Genomic DNA, 23,859 nt, shown 5'->3' with positions numbered 1-23,859 from the left:
GTCCCAAACTGGGAGGAGAACTTTCTGGCACTGCTGGATGTGCCACTTTCAATGCCAGATGAACTGGAGGGTGTGCTTGGAATGTGACCCTGTGCAGCTACACTGTGACTTTTACTACCACTACCTACTGAGATGGTTGAGCTGGATGTAGGTCCCTGCCGGGCCTTGGAAAATATGGCAGCTGGAGGTAGCGGTGGTGTAAACTGTGTTGGTGATATCCGTGCTACATTCCGCTCAGTAGCAGCCTTTCTGGATAGGGTGGGAATGTTGGTCTCCAATCCCTTTGGGGCGGGAGTGATGTGCGTGATGACTGGCTCGTCTTCATCAACATCACCCCCCTCTTCTACATCTACCTTCATAACTCTAAGTTTTTCTGGGACCTTCCTTTTCAGAAGCATTGTCTTGTGGCGTGCATCACTCTCAGACTGAGCTGGTGGATGCCAAGTGGTATCACGATCATCAGAAGCGGGGCTTGAAGAAGATGATGGACTAAGCCTCCTTTTCCTTGCTGGTGGTCTGGAAGACAATAGATCTTACAAAACAGTATTTTGCTCCACTTTGTCTGCAGGAAGCTCGATTTTCTGAAATGCCCCTACGTCAGGAGCAACAACTACTATGGTGGGCTGTTGTTGGGCTGCTGCTGTTCTTGTTGCGGCTGCTGCTGTTCTTGTTGCGGCTGCTGCTGTTCTTGTTGCGGCTGCACACTTATCTGCTGAGTTTCCGCCTGCGTTGATTGTGTACTACTTTGCCATAATGACATTTCAACATCGCTGCTCGTTAGTAGACTGGCTACCTCTGCGACACTAAAGGCCTTGGGCCTAGGTTGGTGGGGTTGTACCGCTGGTGCTGAGGTGCTGCTCCCAGCTTCGTTCCCGGACAACGCTGCTGCAGGCGTAACTTTTTTGGTGCCCAAAAAAAACATTGACCGGCACACCAGTCGTGGTTAATGGCACTTCCCTTTTCTGTTCCTTCTTCTCACCGGCAACTTTCTTGGTACTGGACCTGGTACCTTTCTTTGGGGCCATCTTCTTCAGATGTCAGGCAGGATGCAGATGCACAACAAGTTCTGGTCACACGTGGACGTGATGTACAGCAGGACTTCTGTCTGGCTGGCAGTACAACGGGTAGCCGGGTGATGATGATGACACCTCCTCCTCTGGCTCTTTGTGCACCTAAAAGCTAATAAGCCAGGAGAAGAACATCAGTGAAATGTTGCATTTGTTGTTGTGGTTCAGTTACTTACTACTGTACTAGTGCAAACAAAAGATATAGTCTAGCCATTTCTGACTTTTTTTCAACAAGGGCTATGTTATACTACTGTGTACAGTCACACACTACACTCTCAGGAAGGATAGGAAAGTTAATAAGAACCACCAAAATAAAAATGTAGTGGAAGTGGGGTGGACCCTATTTGCCATTAAATTATTTGAGCATCTCATCATCCATGGAGCTGCTGCTGGCAAAGGGGGTGGATGGATGGAAGCAGTAAGCCAATAGGAAAACCGTGCAGGCCTATATGGCAAAAGCGAGACACTAATAACTCCCAGCACAAAAAAAGGCCACCAGCCACATGGACACTCACAAATCACAAACAAGCAGGGGGCCTGGGAAACACCAGGAGCTGACAAAAGGCCTATAAAAGCCAGGTAAAGGATGCATGCTAAAGCACACTGCTCTGCCTTTTAAATGCAACAAAATGCAAATACGAACATTCAGAGGCCCCAAACAGGTCTGTGGGGTGCATGCATTGCACATCAACACACACCAGACACACACAACAAAAGCATGTCTTTAAGACAACCAACATCAGAAAGCCCACCCCAAAAAAACACACTTGCCAACTCAATCCAATGCCATCCATGCCCTAAATGATGTGTAAATTCAACAGACCACACACAAACACTTGATTAATACAGCTGTGGCCACCTTCTCAGCCTCTGAGCCTACTGGATGAAAGCAGGCCTGTTGTTGGCAGACAAGGCCAGACAAGCTTGCAGGCATAGGCTTCAAAATGGCCACCAGCCACATGGCGAGGCCCAACAACATCAGAAAGCCCACCCCAAAAAAACACACTTCCCCAACTCAATCCAATGCCATCCATGCCCTAAATGATGTCTAAAATTCAACAGACCACACAGAAACACTTAATTAATACAGCTGTGGCTACCTGCTCAGCCTCTGAGCCTACTGGATGAAAGCAGGTCTGTTGTTGGCAGACAAGGCCAGGCAAGCTTGCAGGCCTAGGCTTCAAAATGGCCACCAGCCACATGGCCAAGACCAACAACATCAGAAAGCCCACCCCAAAAAAACACACTTCCCAACTCAATCCAATGCCATCCATGCCCTAAATGATGTCTAAATTCAACAGACCACACAGAAACACTCGATTAATACAGCTGTGGCTACCTGCTCAGCCTCTGAGCCTACTGGATGAAAGCAGGCCTGTTTTTGGCAGACAAGGCCAGACAAGCTTGCAGGCCTAGGCTTCAAAATGGCCACCAGCCACATGGACAGGCCCAACAACATCAGAAAGCCCTCCCCAAAAAAACACACTTCCCAACTCAATCCAATGCCATCCATGCCCTAAATGATGTCTAAATTCAACAGACCACACAGAAACACTTGATTAATACAGCTGAGGGTACCTGCTCTGAGCCTACTGGATGAAAGCAGGCCTGTTGGTAGACAAGGCCAGACAAGCTTGCAGGCCTAGGCTTCTAAATGGCCACCAGCCACAAGGCCAGGCCCAACAACAGAAAGCCCACCCCAAAAAAACACATTTCCCAACTAAATCCAATGCCATCCAAGCCCTAAATGATGCTTGAAAATGAAATACATTAAAAAAAACACCAAAGGAACAGTTGCTTCATCATGCACACACCCTTGAGGCCATGACTAGCTCGGGCCTACTACTGACTACTACTACCCACAACATTTTTAAAAAAAGGAATGATGATAGTTACCAAAAATAAATTGTAATTACGACAACTGCAATGCCCCCAATCAAACACTTACTTGTAAAATATCCAATTAAAAAATCTTCAAATCCAATTGCAATGATGCAGCAGACAAAAAGAGTGATCTTTCCAGCTCAAAATCCAAAGGCAGAATGAGCAGGAGATGGACAAAGTACTGGGAGGAGCCTGTTGGACAGGAACAGGAAGTTGGAGGTTCTGTGGCACTTCCTCCCTCTCCCCACCTTTTTAAAACAGTACTCCTTGCACAAAAAAGGACAGCCAAATGTCAATCTGAAGAGTTGTTTTAATCCAAATCATCATTTGCAGAAGGTTTCATGCTGCTAGAGCTGATATTCGTCTCCAAATTGAAAATTTTACATGTTCGAGTTCTCGAGCTTCACATTACATCCGCCGGATGTCGATGGCGTGTCCAAAATGACTTGATCGTGTTCTCTCGCTCCCTGTCGCGTTGGATATGACGTGTTCGGGGTCTCTTTCTCCTTTTCGCGTTCGATATGACGTGCCCGCGTCCTCACGCTCTCGCTTGCGGTGGAGAATGACGTGTTCGAGATCTTAATCTTCTCATACTCTCGCGGTGCATGATCGCGAGAAGAAAGACGTGACCGCGCGACAAATGACGTGATTGCGCGACAAATGACGTTAATGTGGGCGCGAACTGTCGCGAGACAGCACAAAATAGCTACCAACAATCCAACCTCTCGTGGAGAACGCGACCGGATCGGGAAAACCTGTTGGCGAACGCGGGGATTCAGGTAAGGCGATCGCGCGCATGCAAGAATGTATTTTTTTACAGCGCGAGCAAGAAAAAAATTACCGTAAGATGCGTATTGCGGAAATGTTGACATTTTTGCGCTTTCCGCGGAAAGCGAAAATGCCAAATTATCGCAATTTCCGCGAGCGGAATGGAATTGTGGCCCAGGCCTACTCAGAATCACTCACTTTCAAATACAGTCACTCCTATACTCCAACACTTGCCTATACTGCCTTTTACATATGCAGTAGCTCATCCATATAGCATCCATTCACTTACCGATACAGCCACACAGCCCCTCACAGATGTAGTCACTAACCCATACATCCACTGACACAACCAATCACTCATCCACACAGGCAGTCACACACCCCCTCACCCACCCACACAGGTACTCAGACAACCAATCACCCATACAGCCACTCACACATCCACTCACCAACCCATACAGCCACTTAGACACCAACTGTCAGACTGATACAAACATTCACACAACCTAGTCTCTCCCCCATACATTAACTGAGACACTTAATCACTCACTTATACATTCAGTCACACACTCACGGAATCATCCATACAGGCACTCATACACCCACTGATTAATCAATACACTTTGGTAAATATATTTAACACTCATAAACATTTTTAAAACACTCACAGTCACTGGATGATGTCATTTGAGATGTCATGAGTGATATCACTAACCATGTCATGAGTGATGTAATATGTGAGGTCATAAGCAGGGCATTGCAGGGTCGCAACGTATTGTTAGCTCAGCTAACTGTAACTGCTAAATTTCTCTGGTTTCTCTGGTTTCTTCATGAATCGGCAGCTGATCAATTAGTGAACCAGTGCATCTGCCACAGGGTGTGACCCGAATTCCAAGGAAGTTTGTACTGATTGCATGCATGAGGAATGTCCACACTTCAAAGTCATAATCCTCTTTCAACTACAGATGGTAGGAAGCTGTATTTAGAAATTGTATCTTAAGCAATTATGTGGTATAGTGACTACTGATACTAAATTACCACAAATAAATTGTGACTTTCATGTCTGAAAAAGTTTAATATTCCCGAGTGAAATATGAGGCTGCACCCTTAATATTCGAATGGTCAAGTTATTGAGTACACATAATAACCTAATCAGTGTGAAGACTGGAAGAGTTTAGTAGAAAATGAAAAAGTTTCACCCTGCTATCGATTTTTCAGAGGTAATCACGTGAAGCATGTCAAATTAAGGGGAAGCCACAGTGTAATTAACCTAGATGCTCTTGTCACTTTGTGTATGATAAACATTACATTCAACATAGTCTGGATTATGACTAAAATCAATATCTAAATATGTATTGTACACTAGATTAGGACTGAAACATATGGGTTAACATGCACCTTCATTTGAAATTTCATTTTTCTTTTTGGCAGCATTATTTTGTGTTTTTGAAGAAACACAGTCAAATATCTTTTATGCCTTTTGTGAAGTGATGTGAGTGGCCAGTACCCACACTGCAAATATCATTCCAGGACCATTGTGTCTAGACGCTTTCTTCCTGTTATCTGAATACAATTTTTTCTACTTTCCTCAAGAACCACATCAGGCTCCCATTAGTCTCTTGCTGTCCAGCAATCTGGAAAGAGTAGGCAACACTGAACACTGATGTATTTTATTTATGTTACATTTCTTTTAATGTGAACCGGGATAACAAGAGTAAAAATGGTGCAAGGTATACAATAAAGATCAAAAGTTACACATTACATAGTTATACTTTTGTATTGTACAGTAGTTGGTAGTTTTGTTTTGTTATGTCCGCTATATTTTTGTTGTGTTGTTATTTTGTTTTGTGTTATTTTACAGGAACTGTAATTACTTTAGAAATGTCACCAAATGCAGCTCCATTCTACCAAAAAGCACAACATACCTTTAAATTTCCAGTGACAACCATTTATTTAACTCTTCTTAAAGTGGTAACTCCCCACTGCTACAGCTCTACAGGTTTTAAGACAAGAATCATTTGAAAACTGTTGCAAAGATTGTATTTTGACAATTCTAGGGAACACTTTATATGATACGGTGATCTGGACTTCCACAAATCTGCTTTCATAATGCAGTGGTAAAATGTGTTTCTACTATACATTGCGTTTCTTACAACCAAAGACCTTAAATAGTGCCAGTCAAAAATGTTCTGTAATCTGGCCCATCTGGAAAATAGGTGACCTATTAAGATGCAATCTTTCTCCTTATGTTGCATAAACAGAGTTAGCCTGTTAGCATTGTATTGGGCATATATACACTCTTACATTTGCCACTGAAAAAAGGTACTGCACGTCTTGCAGAAAAGAAGGTATCTGGGAGTCTGACCAGTCTGTGACTCTGCATTATATACATTGTCTCTGTCTTTCCAGTTTGCGCTGATGCAGTATTCTTCTGAGTTCACCCTTCACTTTAACTTTCATGACTTTCAAAACAGCCGCAGTACAGACTCCCTGATGAAGGACATCATTCAGCACAAACGTCTAACTCACACACCAACAGCTATCCAGAAGGTGGTGTAAGTATTCACAAAACTTGTAACCATGACAGGTGAACGCCGTGCGCACCTGTCGTGCTAATGTCCTTGTCTGCTCTTAACGCACATCCATAATGGTTCTACAACTTTTCTGTTACTCTTTCAACACTATTTTCCCATTGTGTCAGAACCTTTCACATAAAATTTGCCCACCGTGCTCTTTACCATCTCACCGTGTTTGCTTCATGCCTTCCAATTTGCCCTGCTATCTGCCTGTTTTTAACATATTGGTCATGCAAGAGCTCAATTTTTATCTTTCCTTACTCATACTCATTCTTTAATATGTTCATCCCATTTTCATCCATTCTGCCCGGTTCCTTGTTTTTTCTAGACCCAGGCGACCAGATTCACAAACAAGTAGAACATTTGCACCTGGAGTAGTTCTCTTGTGAACTGGTAGCAATTTATTAGTTTTAAAAATTCACAATCATTGCCAGTAGTTAACCTAGAGATCTGCGCCCTGCTCAGGGTTATCAGCATATTACTGTGAATGTCATGTGATATGTTCTTCAGGCTTCCATTTTCCAATTGCAGAACTGTACATAGTGTACAATTCTGCCCTGTGGAGATCATGACTAATGTACAATTACACATTTGTTCTATATTTTTTCTCCATGGGGATTTTTTTTTCCTTGGCAGAGAAACCCCTTCAGTTACAGCCCCTCCAAGTCTGGAGGTGATTCATTTTCCTATCCACTCTGGATGGAGAGTTACTTCCTCGCTTTCCTGAAGAAAACCTCTGTCCATTTCTGTGGAGGGAAGGGGTCAGATAAGTGTCTATGAACACCAACACATTCATGAATTTGTGGGTATTAACAAACCTTTAAGACAAAACATGCATTGATCTACGCACTCCACACCCTTGTATGTGGGTCTACAACTTCAGGTTTCTCTACACTTGTGGCAGAGAAATACACTGTAGAAAAATCATTTATGCTTGTCAGGGTGCCTTCGCTGTTTCCTGATAGATGTAAATTAAGACATGTTTTGCCTTATTCATATGTTTACAGCTGAAATTGTTTTGTACATTTGGTCCTGATGCACTACAGAGCCTCCAGTTTTCTGTTATTCCTTTAACATCATACCGCCCCAAAACCTGTCCCCCATCCTCCCGACTGACCAGTCACCCCACCTACTCTCACAAAACAGATAGTGCACAGTTTTCAGATTTAAAGTTTCTTGCTGAGAAGTATTTCTGTGTGTAAGTCGAAGGCCAAATGGTAGAGGTGTTCACTGACATAATATTGATGTAAACAATATCATTTGGCACATATAGGGTGCCAAAAATATTATTTACAAAAATATTGTGTCCCTATACTAAAATATTGTGTCCCGATAGTACACAAATATCGGAAATAATATATCGTTTCACACTTATATTGTTAAAAAATATGCAACAATATAGTTTAAAAAAAAATATATAACATTTAAATTAGTAAATCTTAAATATTTACATACATATTATTAATATAATGTAAATTAAATAACTTTCACTAACATGTAATACTATATATAAATATATACATATAAGCACACACGCACACACACACACACAAATATATGTTCGTATGTTTAAATAAATATATATTTTTTGCCACAAATGAACTCCGCACCTGATAAATTTAAGTCAATGTTATTGTTTTGAAAAAACAATCACTCCACCAACGCATTTCAATCTCATAGGGATTTTTCACGGTAGGTGAGTCTATTTTCTATAATGTTTATATACTACATCCACTGCAGCTAATTAGGAAGCATTGTGAGAGGTATCATTTTAACCAAACTTAATTTACAAGCAAGAAAGGGTGCTATTTGTCAACTATACATTTTTACATTTCTTTTTCTGTCAACATGTTTTTACATTGTGGTTTCCAAGGGGACAGCGACGTGTTTAGTACATGATTACCAATAATGCAAAGATTGCATGTATTGAATATATACAAACATTGTATGATTAGTGCAAGAATACATCATGATTGTAATTTGTATGTTACCATGATAAATATAATTTGCTAAGTGCTCAGTCACTTTAAAGTAGATCAATATAATTATAGTTCATTTTTATCGACTTAATTTGTGTGGTCAAGTACCTCCTTTTTAGTTCATAGTTTGTATATACATTTTAGTTTCTTAATTTGTTTCAATTCTAGCATTCACTACAATGAACATAATTTTTTGTTCTTTCTTCTTCATAATTGATATAATCATGGATATTGCTTCTAAAGTTCATGACTTTTAAATATACATACAGTTCCTCATCGTTAGTCAGACCTGTTGGTATCTTAGTTTTAATTCTGATAATATAACGAGATTCCAATTGTCTTCATTTTTGGGTTCTGTGACCGCCAAGTTTATTTTGAGGAATCATATCCAATCCCAAAATCTGCCACCCTGTAGGGGAGAAAGTCAGCTAAACACCAGGAAAATAAAAAAGATAAGAAGGGATGGGTGTGGCCCGTCCAAGGATTCAGGCTGTGCCCCACCCCAATAATGGCACCAGCAGTCTTTCTGTCCCTCTGTAGGATGGAGTGGGGTGAGTTTACCACCTATCCTCGCCACAGGAGGGGCATAAATTCCACTAGATAACAGGGAAAATGCTAAAAAGGAAGGGTTGGGGCCAGCTGCAGAGGCATCAGGTTGTGCCCCCAAAGTAGATAGGTCCAACAGTTGATTAGGGGCTGCTCACAATCTGGCCACTCGGTTGAACAATAAGTCCACCAGACACAAAGGGAAATGGTCTAAAGAAAAAGAGGGAGTATTTGTAGCCTGACCAGGCATTCGCTCTCCCCCTAAGCCAGAAGACGGCCAGCAGCCTTTCTTCCCCTGGTGGCAGATAGGGAGGTTTACTCCCAATCTGCCCCCCATTCCAGAGAGGAAGAAAGCCCACTGGACACCGGGAATAATGGTCAAATAAAGATGGAGAGGTGGGGTGGTCCGCCCGGGCATCAGCCCGTGCCCCCACCCCAGAGCAGACCAAGCAGTCGTTCTGACTCCAAAAGGGCAGATTTAGTGGGTTTACCATCAATCTGCCCCGCTCGGGTCAGTAAGCTCACTGCATACCATGGAAAACTTTAAAAAAGAAAGGGTAGAGGATGGCCCATCCAGGGTGGCCCATCCTGCCATGCCCCACCCCAAAATTGGGCCAAGAGTCTTCATTGGACTGTTACCACAAATTAGACCCTCCCTCCTCAGGAAGGCAAAAAACCCACTAGACACCAGGTTAAAATGGTAAAAGAAATTGGTGGGGATGGTCTGCCCAGGCATGGAGCTACACCCCTGTGTCCCAGTTGCTGGTCTGCCCCCTTGCGGTTGCATTAAGTTCTCTAGACACCACTGAAAAGTAGAAAAAAAGAAGGGATGGGTTTGGGTTGACCCTACAGTCTTTCTGCCACAGAACAGAAAACTCACTAGACACTGGGATAACTTTTCTTTTTATAATTTTTTTTTAGGATGGGGCAGCCATTCCAAGCATCAAACCAAGCTCCCACCCCTAAAGAGTCCCACAGTATTTTTCCTCCCTTAGGGGCAGATTAACGGGCTTTACTCTAATCTGCCCCCAGTAGAGCCAAAGGCAAACTAGACAAGGGATATTTATTTAATGTCAAATAATAGGGGGGGCACCCAAGACTATCACACACCTCTAAAGCCCAATAGTCTTTCTGCCTCCCTGGGGCCTAGTGCATCCCCATGACAAGTGAGAGGAAATTTGTATTCTTCTTGGTGTAGTTTTGACATATGAGCTGACAACGAGTGAGTAAATCCCAATTTCATCTCACTTGCCATGGTGAATTCTGCATTTTTCGGGCTCTGTGTCAGCCAGTAATCAGGGATCCCTACTAACCCTGGCCATTTCTGAAACCTAGGTACACAGAATAATCCAGGGTTTTGTTGTTTGCATGGATCGTGCTATATTTATTTATTCAGAATGCCCTCAAATGTTAAACTTTGGCGAAAGTCACAATTTTTTATCACACTTCTGTGAGGGAAAGTCCCTGAATCTGCGGGAATCCAGAAAAATTTCTACCACCCAACTTTACCATATTTCTCCACTTGTGTGGCTGGACCTATCGCCCATAGCAACAACTAATGAAAACTCTGACCATATGAAGCCAACGGAGTCAGTTCCTCTTGAAGATTTGGTAGGTTTCCCTGGGTGGTGATTGAGCCATGACCCAATTCAGCAGGTACCCACATAATCAAAAAATGGGTCATTTTTCATGACGAAGGTTTAAAGTCTCGATGTAGCTTTTTGGGACTTTTCCTGTCACCCTTCTGCAAAACTATGCCTTTTTAAATCACCACATTTTCTTTTTCCAGAAATTAACAAATGATAATGCTGAAAAAAACAAGTTGTTTTAAGTAAGTAAATATTATCTACTCCAACATGGGTACTTATTGGAGAAAAATCACAAAATTGACATTCTGGATTGTATATATGTTACATGTAACTTCAGTACCATCAAAGAACCACTGCAATTGAAACACAGCAAATTCATCATTAGCACTTGTTATAATGACTTGTGACAACTTGTTCTTGCACATTGATTGGGTAGCATGCCTTTTTGCTTTCCAGTCAGGACGTGTTCACACCAGGCAAAGGATCGCGTTCCAAGGCCACCAAGATCCTCATTGTCATCACAGATGGGGAGACGTATGGGGATACAACTTCTTTGTCTGATGTGGTGGCAGAAGCAGAAAACAAGGGCATAGTGCGTTATGCTATTGGGGTATGTGCAATCTTATTTTAGTCATGAGCATGGAAAAATGAAGGTGGAGAGATTGGTGACATGAGTTATGCCATTCATCGTATGTGTTGCATATCATTATGGTAAATTTCACTGGTTTTTCACTTTTGAGTCAGTGCCATATCTCTTTTCCAACAGAGTGTTTTTTCCTTGAATTTGTAGGGTTTTTATGGTTTATTCAGCTGCACTCTCGAATTGAAAATGTATTCTTTGAATGGGGTCAAGATGCCCCTCCAACCCCTCAAAAATGGTAATAAAGCACATATTACTCTTTCTGCATCCACATATGTGCTTTATGACATGCCATTTTTTCAAGTCTATTTGTTTAAAAAAAATTATTACAGAAAGCAAGGAGGCAAGAGGCTACAGTTGCACTAAATACCGTGTTAATGGGCTATATAAATTATGTGGCCCAATAGCACGTTATGGTGGTGCTATTGGTGTGGTAGCGGTACTGTTGATGGAGGTGGTGATGGTAGTGGTGGAAAATATATATATATATATATATATATATATATATATATATATATATATATATATATATATATATATATATATAAATATATTCACTCAAAAAACCATAGGTTTCAGGGGCGTTATAGTTAGCTGGACTTTTCACTCGTACAAAACCACTGAAATTCCCCCGTTATAGTTAGTTCAGCTAACTATAACTCGCGCGCCCGCAATGCACTGCTGATGATGTCAATTATTACATCACTCATGATATGGTCAGTGACATTACTCATGACATCACTGATGACATCTCAAATGACATCACTGATGACACCCACCAGTGCCCGCCCGCCGAGTGCCACACACCTCTGTGTTGTATTCCACCAGCTGGTGCGTATGCTATGACACCCATGTGCGCTGTAACACCACCCCGTGAATATGTCATGCCACACTTGCCTTCGCACGGGTTATATTGCCCCATCTAACGCGCCTTCCTCGATGCCTATGTTATAACGCACAGCGCTATGCCGTACATATTACAATCTGGGATCCATATCTTTGTCACAGTGCATATGCAACGTTACACTCCCCAGCACATATTTTATATTACAACTTTAGAGACTAGTTAGGTTACACAACACTGCCCTGTGCAAATTTACACTCCAAGGCGCATATCGCATAGCACGCGCTAGTGCCTGTGCTATCTCGAGCTCTCCAATGAATCTGTCATTGCACACAATGTATTGCATATTATATTTCACGCCCCGGTTCATCTTATATCACACTTTTTGGTTCATAGTTTATACCATATACTATATCTAGTTTTCATTTTCAATCGTGCTCTCAGGACTATGTTCTATATAACACTGCGTCCACCTACCCTTTTCACAGGCATTACATTTTGCGATTGGGGTGGAGGGTCAGGGGGTGTTTCTGCCAAGTGAGCCCGGAGTCACAGTCACAAACGTCCTCTTCTTCCTGAATAAAAGTGAGATTATGCTGCATACTTGTTCATATTTTAAGTAGTTCGCACAGACACACATTTAAAAAACAACAAAGTTCCTAATACCCCCCTTCTCTGAACAGTTAGCTTGCTGCCCCATCCACCTCCTCCTATCCTCTGTTGTCTGAATCCATGGACTAGCCTCCTCCCTCCTGCCATGTATGGTCTGATGTGCTGCCAGAGCCCTCCATTTAGCATGATGTACCAGTCCACTCCTCCTGCCCTCCATTGCCCAATTCTATGGCCCATCATTGACCTCCTGCTTAGCCTCTGTGCTTAGCTTGCTGCCCCTATTATCCTTCCCCCTGCTCTGCGATGTCTTTGTGCATGCCCCTGCTCCATCCTTTTTGCCCACCATGTTCCATGGACCTGCCACTCCTATCTACTCTGAGTGTTCTATTGAGCTGCCACTCCCCTCCCACCTGCCTAGCATTGTCAGATGACTGTAACCTGTCCCTGCCACCTCCACCCTGCCTGTCCACATGCCATGCCCCTATCCCCTTCCTCCTGTCCTCCATGGTCCATTTTACTGCCACACCCTTCTGCCCTCCCTGGTCTGTTGTGCTGCAACTGCTCCTCCTGCCTGCCCCATGCGGTCTGTTGTGAGGCCCCTTCCCCTGAACTCTCTTGTCTGTGCCCAGGTCCTGACCCTCCCTACTATCCTCCATGGTCCTTTGTGCATGCCCCTGCACCCTCCTTCTTGCCCATCATAGCCATTGTGCTGCCACTAACCCTCCCACTTGCCATGCATGGTCTTCTGTGCTGCCACAGCCCCTCCCACCTTCCCTGTGTGGTCAGCTAGCTGGCCCTGACGCCCTCCAACCTTCCCTCCATGGTCTGTGTGTATGCCATCATAGTCTCACTGTTGCTCTCCATGGTGTTTCTTGTTTCTAGTGCCCATCCTGCCTGACCTCCATGGTCATCTTGCTGCTCCTGCCCTGTCCCCTTGCCCCCAGCCCTATGTTTCCATGTGCAGACCCCTATTCCCTCCCTCCTGGCTTGTCTGTTCCATTGTAATGCCCCTGACCCTTCCTTCCTGCCCTTTATGGTCTGTTATGCTGCAGCTTTCTCTCTTGTCTGTCCATTATGGTCAGCTAGCTACCATTGCCTCTTTCCCCTCTGTTCTCTGTTGTCCATGTGCATGGTCCTGTCCCCTCCCTATTTCTTTCTATGGATTGTTGTGCTGCACTCCCGTCCCGCATGCCCTGTGTGGTGTATTGTGCTGCTGCAAACCCTGATGCCTGCCCTGTAGGGTCAGTTTGGTGCACCTCTCCATGTCCCTCCTGTCCTCTGTTATCCGAGTCCATGTCCCAACCCCAATTCCTCCTGCCTACCATGATCCAATGTACCATACTTGAGAACATTTTGAACTTGGTAAGAGGGAGATTAACTGGGGTACTGATTTTCCCCTTTGAGTTACATTGAAAAAGAGGAGATTGTAGACAGGAGACAGATCAAATAAAGCCCATTTGAGCTTAAAAACATTGGACGTTTCCTGGCTGAAACGGGTCTGTTGGCATGTATGGTTGTACTACCACTGCCTCTTTCTTCTGCCCACAATGGTCTATTATATTGCCACAGCCTCTCTTGCTAGTCCTGTATTGTTGGTTTGTTGCCCCTGCCCCCCTTTCCACTGCCCTCTATAGTCTGTTGTGCTGCCACTGCCCTTCCTGCCTGCCCAGTGTGGTCAAATTGTTACCTCTGCACTCTCCTACCTGCCTTCAATTTTCAGAGTCCGTGCCCCTGGCCTCTGCCTCTCAACAGTATCCCAATGAACAACTAGATTGCTAACATTCTATATTTATTACAAAAGTGTGGAACGCCTGACGTCATCTTGATGTAATCAAAACTGTAATACCTAGAGCATTCCTTTAGAAATTACATATATGAGAGGGTCTTATTGGCATCAAAATTATGGTTAGTGCTCTAAGAGACTAAAATAAGGACATATTTTCTGAGTTTTCAAATAGCGACAAAGCACTTTTAAATTATTTGTAATCTTTATATTTTTTTATCCAGTTGACCACTTGATTAAATGTTGCACCTAGGGGAGAGGATGTGGTATTACTTCCAGAGTTGGAGTTTCTGCTTCAGCTCAACATTCTGTGATTCTGGTCAAATCACTTAATCTCCCCATGTCTACAACCAAAATGAATTTGATCTTGTGTGATGTTACCAATGCTCATGTAAGGCACTCCAATACCTGACAAGTCTGCACTATATAAAACTGCAAATAAACAAAAAATAAGTGTTTTGCACACTTCTGTCATTGGGCTACATCTGGGTGATATTTGTGCTGCATTTGGGCTCTTTTGTCTCTGGTGGCCATCTTGGGAGATTTATTTGTTATGAAGTTTCCTAATTTCCTCATTTACTGCAGTCTCCTCAGTAAAAAATGCTTTCAGTGTTTTACATTGATTCCATCAAGAAGGTATTCAGATATGTCACACATTTGCCATAAATTCTGAATGTTAGCGCTCTAGTTGCTCATTAGATCACTGTAGTAAAGCTACTGCTCACCACGGAAGTCTGCTGCTGGTATTAAAAGTGCATATTTCAGTCTGCATATCAGAATTTGTTTATGAAATAGAAGAGGATTTGAGAAGTCAAAATGTGCCCTAATTTTTCTTTCTTCAGCACTAATCATAATTTCTATGGCAAAATGAACCCCCTCATTGATTTCCTTTTTAAATTAAATTTTTTAAGTGTTACCACTTTATTCCAATCAAGATGGCTTCAGGTGTGCCTTACTTTTGTCATAAGTAAGACTGTTAGCGCTCTAGTTGTTCGTTAGAACACTCTGGGAAGCTGCAGTAGAATACAAAGGAATCAACTGACAGTCTCTGCCCTTGTTGGATGTACATGTTTTAACCCACTGGAGGGTATAATTAGGCGGAAAAGACTCCAACTCCCGATATGCATCAGTGATTCGTTTTCTATCAAGGAGGCACACCGGAAGCCACGTAATCATTAAAAGCATTCAGGTGGGATGCGGAGAGCCTTACAATAATGCCTGCTGATACTGGCCTCTGAGGAGAAGCAAGAAAGCTTCGAAACGCGTCAGGCCTGGGGACAAAATACGGGGATGTGAAGTTGCATGCCAGTGAATATTTATTTATTTTATTTATTATTTTAGCATTTGTAGAGCGCGACAGCTACCTCCAACGGAGGTGTCCCGGCGCTAGCATCCAACCAGGAGGGTAATGAGCCAGAAGAGAGATCGAGGGGAATTAGAAGATATCAGAGAGGCCAAACAGCCACGTTTTGAGGGCTTTCCTGAAAGGAAGTTCCTCCTTTATGTGACGCAGATGGTTAGGCATCAGATTCCAGAGCGTGGCTGTTTTTACCGCAAAGGCTCTTCCTCCCAACCTTACTTTCCTGAAACGTGGAATGGCTAGGAGATTCTGGTTGCTGGAACGAAGGGTTCTAGCATTCTGATATTTTTGGAGCCTGTGTCTCAGATAGAGAGGCCCAACCTCTCTGAGTGCTTTATGGGCTAGGGTCAGGGCCTTAAACCTCACTCTCTTTTTAACCGGCAGCCAATGAAGGCTTTGCAGATGGGGGGTAATGTGATACCGTAGGGGTACATTTCTAATAAGTCTCGCGGCAGCATTTTGGATCCTTTGAAGTCTCCTCAAAACATAGTCAGGGAGACCAATGAAAAGGCTGTTGGCATAGTCCAGCTGAGAGGTGATGAGCGCATGGACCACCGTCTGCCTGCATTCCATAGGAAGAAGGTGGAGGCACCTGCGCAGTGCCTTCAGTTTCCAAAAGCATTGTGAAGATATGTACGATATTTGAGTTTTGCCAGTTAGTTGGGTGTCAATTCTAAAACCCAGATTCCTGGCAGAGTTGACCGGGATCGGTGGAGGGTTTAGTTCTGCTGGCCACCAGAGCTCGGATTGGGGAGGGAGGGGCTGATTAAAAAACAATATCTCAGTCTTATCAGTGTTCAACTTCAGGCAGTTATCTGTCATCCAAGATGAGATATTAAGAAGGCACCGCCTGAAGTTGACAAAAGCATTCTCACTCTGCTCTTTGAAGGAAAAGATAAGTTGAGTATCGTCAGCATAGGAAACAACACGGACACCCAGATCTTCCACGATAGATGCCAGCGGGGCCAAATACACATTAAACAGTGACGGACTTAGTGCGGATCCCTGCGGGACCCCTTGTAACAATGTCCTAGAGCTGGAGACATGAGGGGGAAGGAAGACTTGTTGGGATCTGTCTTCCAAAAATGACTGGAACCAGCGTAACACGGTCCCTGTGACTCCTAATGCGTGGAGTCTGTTGAGCAAGATCTTATGGGAGACCGTGTCGAAAGCTGCCGACAAGTCAAGCAGCACGAGCATGGCACAGTTTCCTGTATCCATCGTCTCCCGAATTGATTCAACCACCTCCAAGAGAGCTGTCTCGGTGCTGTAACCTGCCCTAAAACCTGATTGTGAATCATGCAGGCAGCTATTGGATTCAAGAAAATCCGACAGCTGTCTCTGTACCTCCTTTTCCAGAATCTTCGCAGGTGCGGGGAGTAGAGAGATAGGTCTGAAATTTTTCAGTTCAGTAGGATCAGCGTCCTCTTTTTTAAGTATAGGACGAACAAAGGCTTTCTTCCATTCAGTAGGGAAGATTCCAGTGACCAGAGAGGTATTCCAAACATTATTCAGAGTGTTGTTGACTACGGGGGCAAGGAGTTTGAGTATTCTCGCCGGGCAGGGATCGGAAGGACATCCCGACTTGACTTTCATTAAATCTTTCAAGGAGGCGTCCTTCTCATACCGACGAAAGACTGACCATTTAACTGAATGGCATATCGGTGGCATCATCTGCTCATCCGTAGTCAGGAATGTGGAGTAAATGTCCGCAATTTTATTATGGAAAAAAGAGGCTAGTTCATCACACAGCAGAAGAGACGCCGGGATAGTGCTTTTTAGGGACTGCGGTTTCAAAAAGCTCTCCATAATCTTAAAGATCTCCCTTGGGGAGTTTTCAGCCTCCATGATTTGTTTAGCCAAGAAGTCTCTCATGGTTTTACGTTTGAGGGTGTGAAATTTCCTCATTGCCTTTTTATAGGTATCTTTTGCTGAGGTTTCATAGTTTCTCCTCCAAATACGTTCCAGCTTTTTGCAAAGACTTTTTTCCAGTTGGAGTTCAGCGTTGAACCAAGGTGCTGAAGGCCTCCTCCTAGGTACCTTACAGGATTTGATCGGGGCTATCTTGTCTAGGGCAGAGGTCAGCCATGCATTGAAGAGGGAGGAATCTCTAGATGGATTGCCAGAAAGGGAAGGAGTGGTCTTATCTAGTTCGCTTCTCATTGTGTCAGGGGTAACTTTCCTCCAGTTTCTTCTGTTTTGTGTAGTAGGTCCGCAGTGCTTAGCTGGGCACATCAGTCCCAGCTTAAAGGTGACTAGCATGTGGTCAGACCAGATAACTGGCAGCGGCTTATCCACAGTGATGGACCTGTCATTGGTAAAAATAAGATCTAATGTGTGTCCAGCAGTATGCGTGGGATCTTGAACTCTTTGCACAAGGTTTAGACTTTTTAGCGCCTCGCCTACTAAAGAGGCCAGAGGGCAATTGGCCAGGTCCATATGTACGTTGAAGTCTCCTAACACCATATAGTTGGAGTATCGTAACGATAGGTTGGCGATGCAGTCGAATAGTATTGGCCAGTAGGAAGTTGGAGTGCTGGGGGGTCTATAGATCAAGAGTCCTGCCACCAACACATTTTTGGAAGGTTTAATTTGGAAGGACATGGCCTCAATGGGACCTAGCTCTGCTACTTTTTTATATGAAATTTCCCACTCCTCTTTCAGAATTATTGCTAGTCCACCCCCAAGTCTGTTATCAGCTCTGTTGGCTATAACCATTCTATAGCCCACGGGAACAGTCAGACAGATGTCCGGATTTGAACCCTCTCGCAACCAAGTTTCGGTCAAAAATAGGAGATCTAAGCCAGAGGTTTTTAGAAGTAGCCAGAGATCATCAGCATGCTTGGGCAGAGATCTGCAGTTTATCAAAGCTGCTTTGATGTGTTGTTTCTCATGAGCAGTCTCCAGAGTGGTAGCATTTGGCTTTATGTAGGTTTCAAGCGATTTTATTGTGGTTGGTCTAGGCAGGTTGAACTGACAAGATTCACAATGTGATACGCAGGGGTTTCCATCCTTAGCCAGTAGTCTGCCCAGTGAAAAACAGGTAGGCTTTACACAAGTCACCTTATCCAGATCGAGCAGCTGTTTCTTAGACCAAACTTTTCTCTCCCCTAGCGGAAAAGGGGCAGAGTGTCCGGCCCCGGGCGCGAGACGAGCGCGGACGGGCGCAGACGGGCTTGCCTTTGGCGCGCCTTCGGCACGCCGGCGGCGCGCCCGCTGCGCGCGTCCGCTGCGCGCTCGCGCCGTTCTGCCCCTAAATGCCTCTTTGTGCTCGTTGATTGGTCCAGGCATCACACACCCCCTCGGCCCACAGAGTCAGTGCGCATGTGCCGAGCGCAGCCACTGAAAACTCCACTATTGCGCCGTCAACAGAGATGGAAACAGGACACCCAAGGTAAAATCACGTCACACACAAAAGCAGGCAAACAGGTAAAAGGTACAAGGTTAAAAGGATTTTAAGTTTTAAAAATGCTGTGCAAATTCGCAAAGAACAAGCAAAGTCACGTCTCTCCCGGCTGAGCCTCAGGAGGATGCAGTAGTGCGCGCTCGCGCCGTTCTGCCCATAAATGCCTCTTTGTGCTCGTTGATTGGTCCAGGCATCACACACCCCCTCGGCCCACAGAGTCAGTGCGCATGTGCCGAGCGCAGCCACTGAAAACTCCACTATTGCGCCGTCAACAGAAATGGAAACAGGACACCCAAGGTAAAATCACGTCACACACAAAAGCAGGCAAACAGGTAAAAGGTACAAGGTTAAAAGGATTTTAAGTTTTAAAAATGCTGTGCAAATTCGCAAAGAACAAGCAAAGTCACGTCTCTCCCGGCTGAGCCTCAGGAGGATGCAGTAGTGCGCGCTCGCGCCGTTCTGCCCCTAAATGCCTCTTTGTGCTCGTTGATTGGTCCAGGCATCACACACCCCCTCGGCCCACAGAGTCAGTGCGCATGTGCTGAGCGCAGCCACTGAAAACTCCACTATTGCGCCGTCAACAGAGATGGAAACAGGACACCCAAGGTAAAATCACGTCACACACAAAAGCAGGCAAACAGGTAAAAGGTACATGTTTAAAAGGATTTTAAGTTTTAAAAATGCTGTGCAAATTCGCAAAGAACAAGCAAAGTCACGTCTCTCCCGGCTGAGCCTCAGGAGGATGCAGTAGTGCGCGCTCGCGCCGTTCTGCCCCTAAATGCCTCTTTGTGCTCGTTGATTGGTCCAGGCATCACACACCCCCTCGGCCCACAGAGTCAGTGCGCATGTGCCGAGCGCAGCCACTGAAAACTCCACTATTGCGCCGTCAACAGAGATGGAAACAGGACACCCAAGGTAAAATCACGTCACACACAAAAGCAGGCAAACAGGTAAAAGGTACAAGGTTAAAAGGATTTTAAGTTTTAAAAATGCTGTGCAAATTCGCAAAGAACAAGCAAAGTCACGTCTCTCCCGGCTGAGCCTCAGGAGGATGCAGTACAATAAAATAAAGAAGTTTTGTAAACTCACCTGCTGTGGAGTGCGGTCCTGCCTCTGGGAAAACTTTTGTGAATACATACGCAGCGCTTCCAGGCCGCGAGGACGACGCACCATCCTAAGAGCAAAGAACGGACCCCCAGGAGTGAATTTTCACTTTTTGACGGGCACAGTTGGCGAACAATTATGGTATGCAAAGTCTCATCCTGGAGCCCAATGGAGGGCTTTGAAAAGTGTCCCAACATTGTGTATAACAGACAAACCCACTGGAGGGTATAATTAGGCGGAAAAGACTCCAACTCCCGATATGCACCAGTGATTCGTTTTCCATCACGGAGGCACACCGGAAGCCACATAATCGTTAAAAGCATTAAGGTGGGATGCAGAGAGCCTTACAATAATGCCTGTTGATACTGGCCTCTGAGGAGAAGCAAGAAAGCTTCGAAACGCGTCAGGCCTGGGGACAAAATACGGGGATGTGAAGTTGCATGCCAGTGAATAAAGAAGTTTTGTAAACTCACCTGCTGTGGAGTGCGGTCCTGCCTCTGGGGAAACTTTTGTGAATATATATATAAATATATATATATATATATATATATATATATATAGATATGTATATATATATATATATATATATATATATATTCATCAACAGTTTGCCTTTTGCAAAATAGAACGCACTCGAGCCAGCGCCGGCTTGTGGAAAGCCTTTAATTCAGGAAGGACAGCATACAAAACTGCATGTTAGTAAGGCCAAGTTGCTAGTGTCATCACGACGCGTTTCGGGCGGAACGCCCTTCTTCTTGGTGTACCACCGCAACATATCCAGCCACACACCACATCATTATTTAACCAGTCACACGCCCTCCAATGGGCCAATCAGGTGAAAGGTCGGTCCCAGATGTATTCTGGGAGATGCAGTGTGTACAAATCTGATTCCCACAATATCGTTGCTGTAAATTAATGGCATCTCATCCTGTATGGACCCCCAGTATGTTGCCGTCCTTAATCAATCCAAGCGTGGCTCCATTGGACCCAGCAAATGTCGGGCCCCCTGGCCCCCTTACAATCCTCAGGGTGGTGCTGCTCAACACGGCAAGGCGGCCGCGAATATCTTCATCAACAGTTTGCCTTTTGCAAAATAGAGCGCACTCGAGCCAGCGCCGCCTTGTGGAAAGCCTTTAATTCAGGAAGGACAGCATACAAAACTGCGTGTTAGTAAGGCCAACTTGCATGTGTCATCACGACGCGTTTCGGGCGGAACGCCCTTCTTCTTGGTGTACCACCGCAACATATCCAGCCACACACCACATCATTATTTAACCAGTCACACGCCCTCCAATGGGCCAATCAGGTGAAAGGTCGGTCCCAGATGGATTCTGGGAGCTGCAGTGTGTGCAAATCTGATTCCCACAATATCGTTGCTGTAAATTAATGGCATCTCATCCTGTTTGGACCCCCAGTATGTTGCCGTCCTTAATCAATCCAAGCGTGGCTCCATTGGACCCAGCAAATGTCGGGCCCCCTGGCCCCCTTACAATCCTCAGGGTGGTGCTGCTCAACACGGCAAGGCGGCCGCGAATATCTTCATCAACAGTTTGCCTTTTGCAAAATAGAGCGCACTCGAGCCAGCGCCGGCTTGTGGAAAGCCTTTAATTCAGGAAGGACAGCATACAAAACTGCGTGTTAGTAAGGCCAAGTTGCTAGTGTCATCACGACGCGTTTCGGGCGGAACGCCCTTCTTCTTGGTGTACCACCGCAACATATCCAGCCACACACCACATCATTATTTAACCAGTCACACGCCCTCCAATGGGCCAATCAGGTGAAAGGTCGGTCCCAGATGGATTCTGGGAGATGCAGTGTGTGCAAATCTGATTCCCACAATATCGTTGCTGTAAATTAATGGCATCTCATCCTGTTTGGACCCCCAGTATGTTGCCGTCCTTAATCAATCCAAGCGTGGCTCCATTGGACCCAGCAAATGTCGGGCCCCCTGGCCCCCTTACAATCCTCAGGGTGGTGCTGCTCAACACGGCAAGGCGGCCGCGAATATCTTCATCAACAGTTTGCCTTTTGCAAAATAGAGCGCACTCGAGCCAGCGCCGGCTTGTGGAAAGCCTTTAATTCAGGAAGGACAGCATACAAAACTGCGTGTTAGTAAGGCCAAGTTGCTAGTGTCATCACGACGCGTTTCGGGCGGAACGCCCTTCTTCTTGGTGTACCACCGCAACATATGGAGCCACGCTTTGATTGATTAAGGACGGCAACATACTGGGGGTCCATACAGGATGAGATGCCATTAATTTACAGCAACGATATTGTGGGAATCAGATTTGCACACACTGCATCTCCCAGAATCCATCTGGGACCGACCTTTCACCTGATTGGCCCATTGGAGGGCGTGTGACTGGTTAAATAATGATGTGGTGTGTAGCTGGATATGTTGCGGTGGTACACCAAGAAGAAGGGCGTTCCGCCCGAAACGCGTTGTGATGACACTAGCAACTTGGCCTTACTAACACGCAGTTTTGTATGCTGTCCTTCCTGAATTAAAGGCTTTCCACAAGCCGGCGCTGGCTCGAGTGCGCTCTATTTTGCAAAAGGCAAACTGTTGATGAAGATATTCGCGGCCGCCTTGCCGTGTTGAGCAGCACCACCCTGAGGATTGTAAGGGGGCCAGGGGGCCCGACATTTGCTGGGTCTCATGGAGCCACGCTTGGATTGATTAAGGACGGCAACATACTGGGGGTCCATACAGGATGAGATGCCATTAATTTACAGCAACGATCTTGTGGGAATCAGATTTGCACACACTGCATCTCCCAGAATCCATCTGGGACCGACCTTTCACCTGATTGGCCCATTGGAGGGCGTGTGACTGGTTAAATAATGATGTGGTGTGTGGCTGGATATGTTGCGGTGGTACACCAAGAAGAAGGGCGTTCCGCCCGAAACGCGTCGTGATGACACTAGCAACTTGGCCTTACTAACACGCAGTTTTGTATGCTGTCCTTCCTGAATTAAAGGCTTTCCACAAGCCGGCGCTGGCTCGAGTGCGCTCTATTTTGCAAAAGGCAAACTGTTGATGAAGATATTCGCGGCCGCCTTGCCGTGTTGAGCAGCACCACCCTGAGGATTGTAAGGGGGCCAGGGGGCCCGACATTTGCTGGGTCTCATGGAGCCACGCTTGGATTGATTAAGGACGGCAACATACTGGGGGTCCATACAGGATGAGATGCCATTAATTTACAGCAACGATATTGTGGGAATCAGATTTGCACACACTGCATCTCCCAGAATCCATCTGGGACCGACCTTTCACCTGATTGGCCCATTGGAGGGCGTGTGACTGGTTAAATAATGATATGGTGTGTGGCTGGATATGTTGCGGTGGTACACCAAGAAGAAGGGCGTTCCGCCCGAAACGCGTCGTGATGACACTAGCAACTTGGCCTTACTAACACGCAGTTTTGTATGCTGTCCTTCCTGAATTAAAGGCTTTCCACAAGCCGGCGCTGGCTCGAGTGCGCTCTATTTTTCAAAAGGCAAACTGTTGATGAAGATATTCGCGGCCGCCTTGCCGTGTTGAGCAGCACCACCCTGAGGATTGTAAGGGGGCCAGGGGGCCCGACATTTGCTGGGTCTCATGGAGCCACGCTTGGATTGATTAAGGACGGCAACATACTGGGGGTCCATACAGGATGAGATGCCATTAATTTACAGCAACGATCTTGTGGGAATCAGAT

The 23,859-nt window shown here is 45.1% G+C and overlaps 1 protein-coding gene across 1 annotated transcript in view; it reads left to right on the top strand.

Annotated features, from left to right (window-relative positions):
• LOC146811427 (integrin alpha-X-like) overlaps window positions 1-23,859 on the top strand; it is a 665,400-nt gene that overhangs the window by 240,304 nt on the left and 401,237 nt on the right. The window contains exons 7-8 of the mRNA XM_085615067.1: window positions 6,129-6,274; window positions 10,866-11,019. Of these exons, the coding sequence (XP_085471193.1) occupies window positions 6,129-6,274; window positions 10,866-11,019 (300 nt within the window). The remainder of the gene's footprint in view (window positions 1-6,128; window positions 6,275-10,865; window positions 11,020-23,859) is intronic.

This window comes from Triturus cristatus, chromosome 7 (genome assembly GCF_964204655.1).
Source record: "Triturus cristatus chromosome 7, aTriCri1.1, whole genome shotgun sequence".
Classification (NCBI taxonomy): Eukaryota; Metazoa; Chordata; class Amphibia; order Caudata; family Salamandridae; genus Triturus; species Triturus cristatus.
Note: the sequence above shows the minus strand (reverse complement) of the source record. Positions and strands in the feature narration are given on the sequence as shown.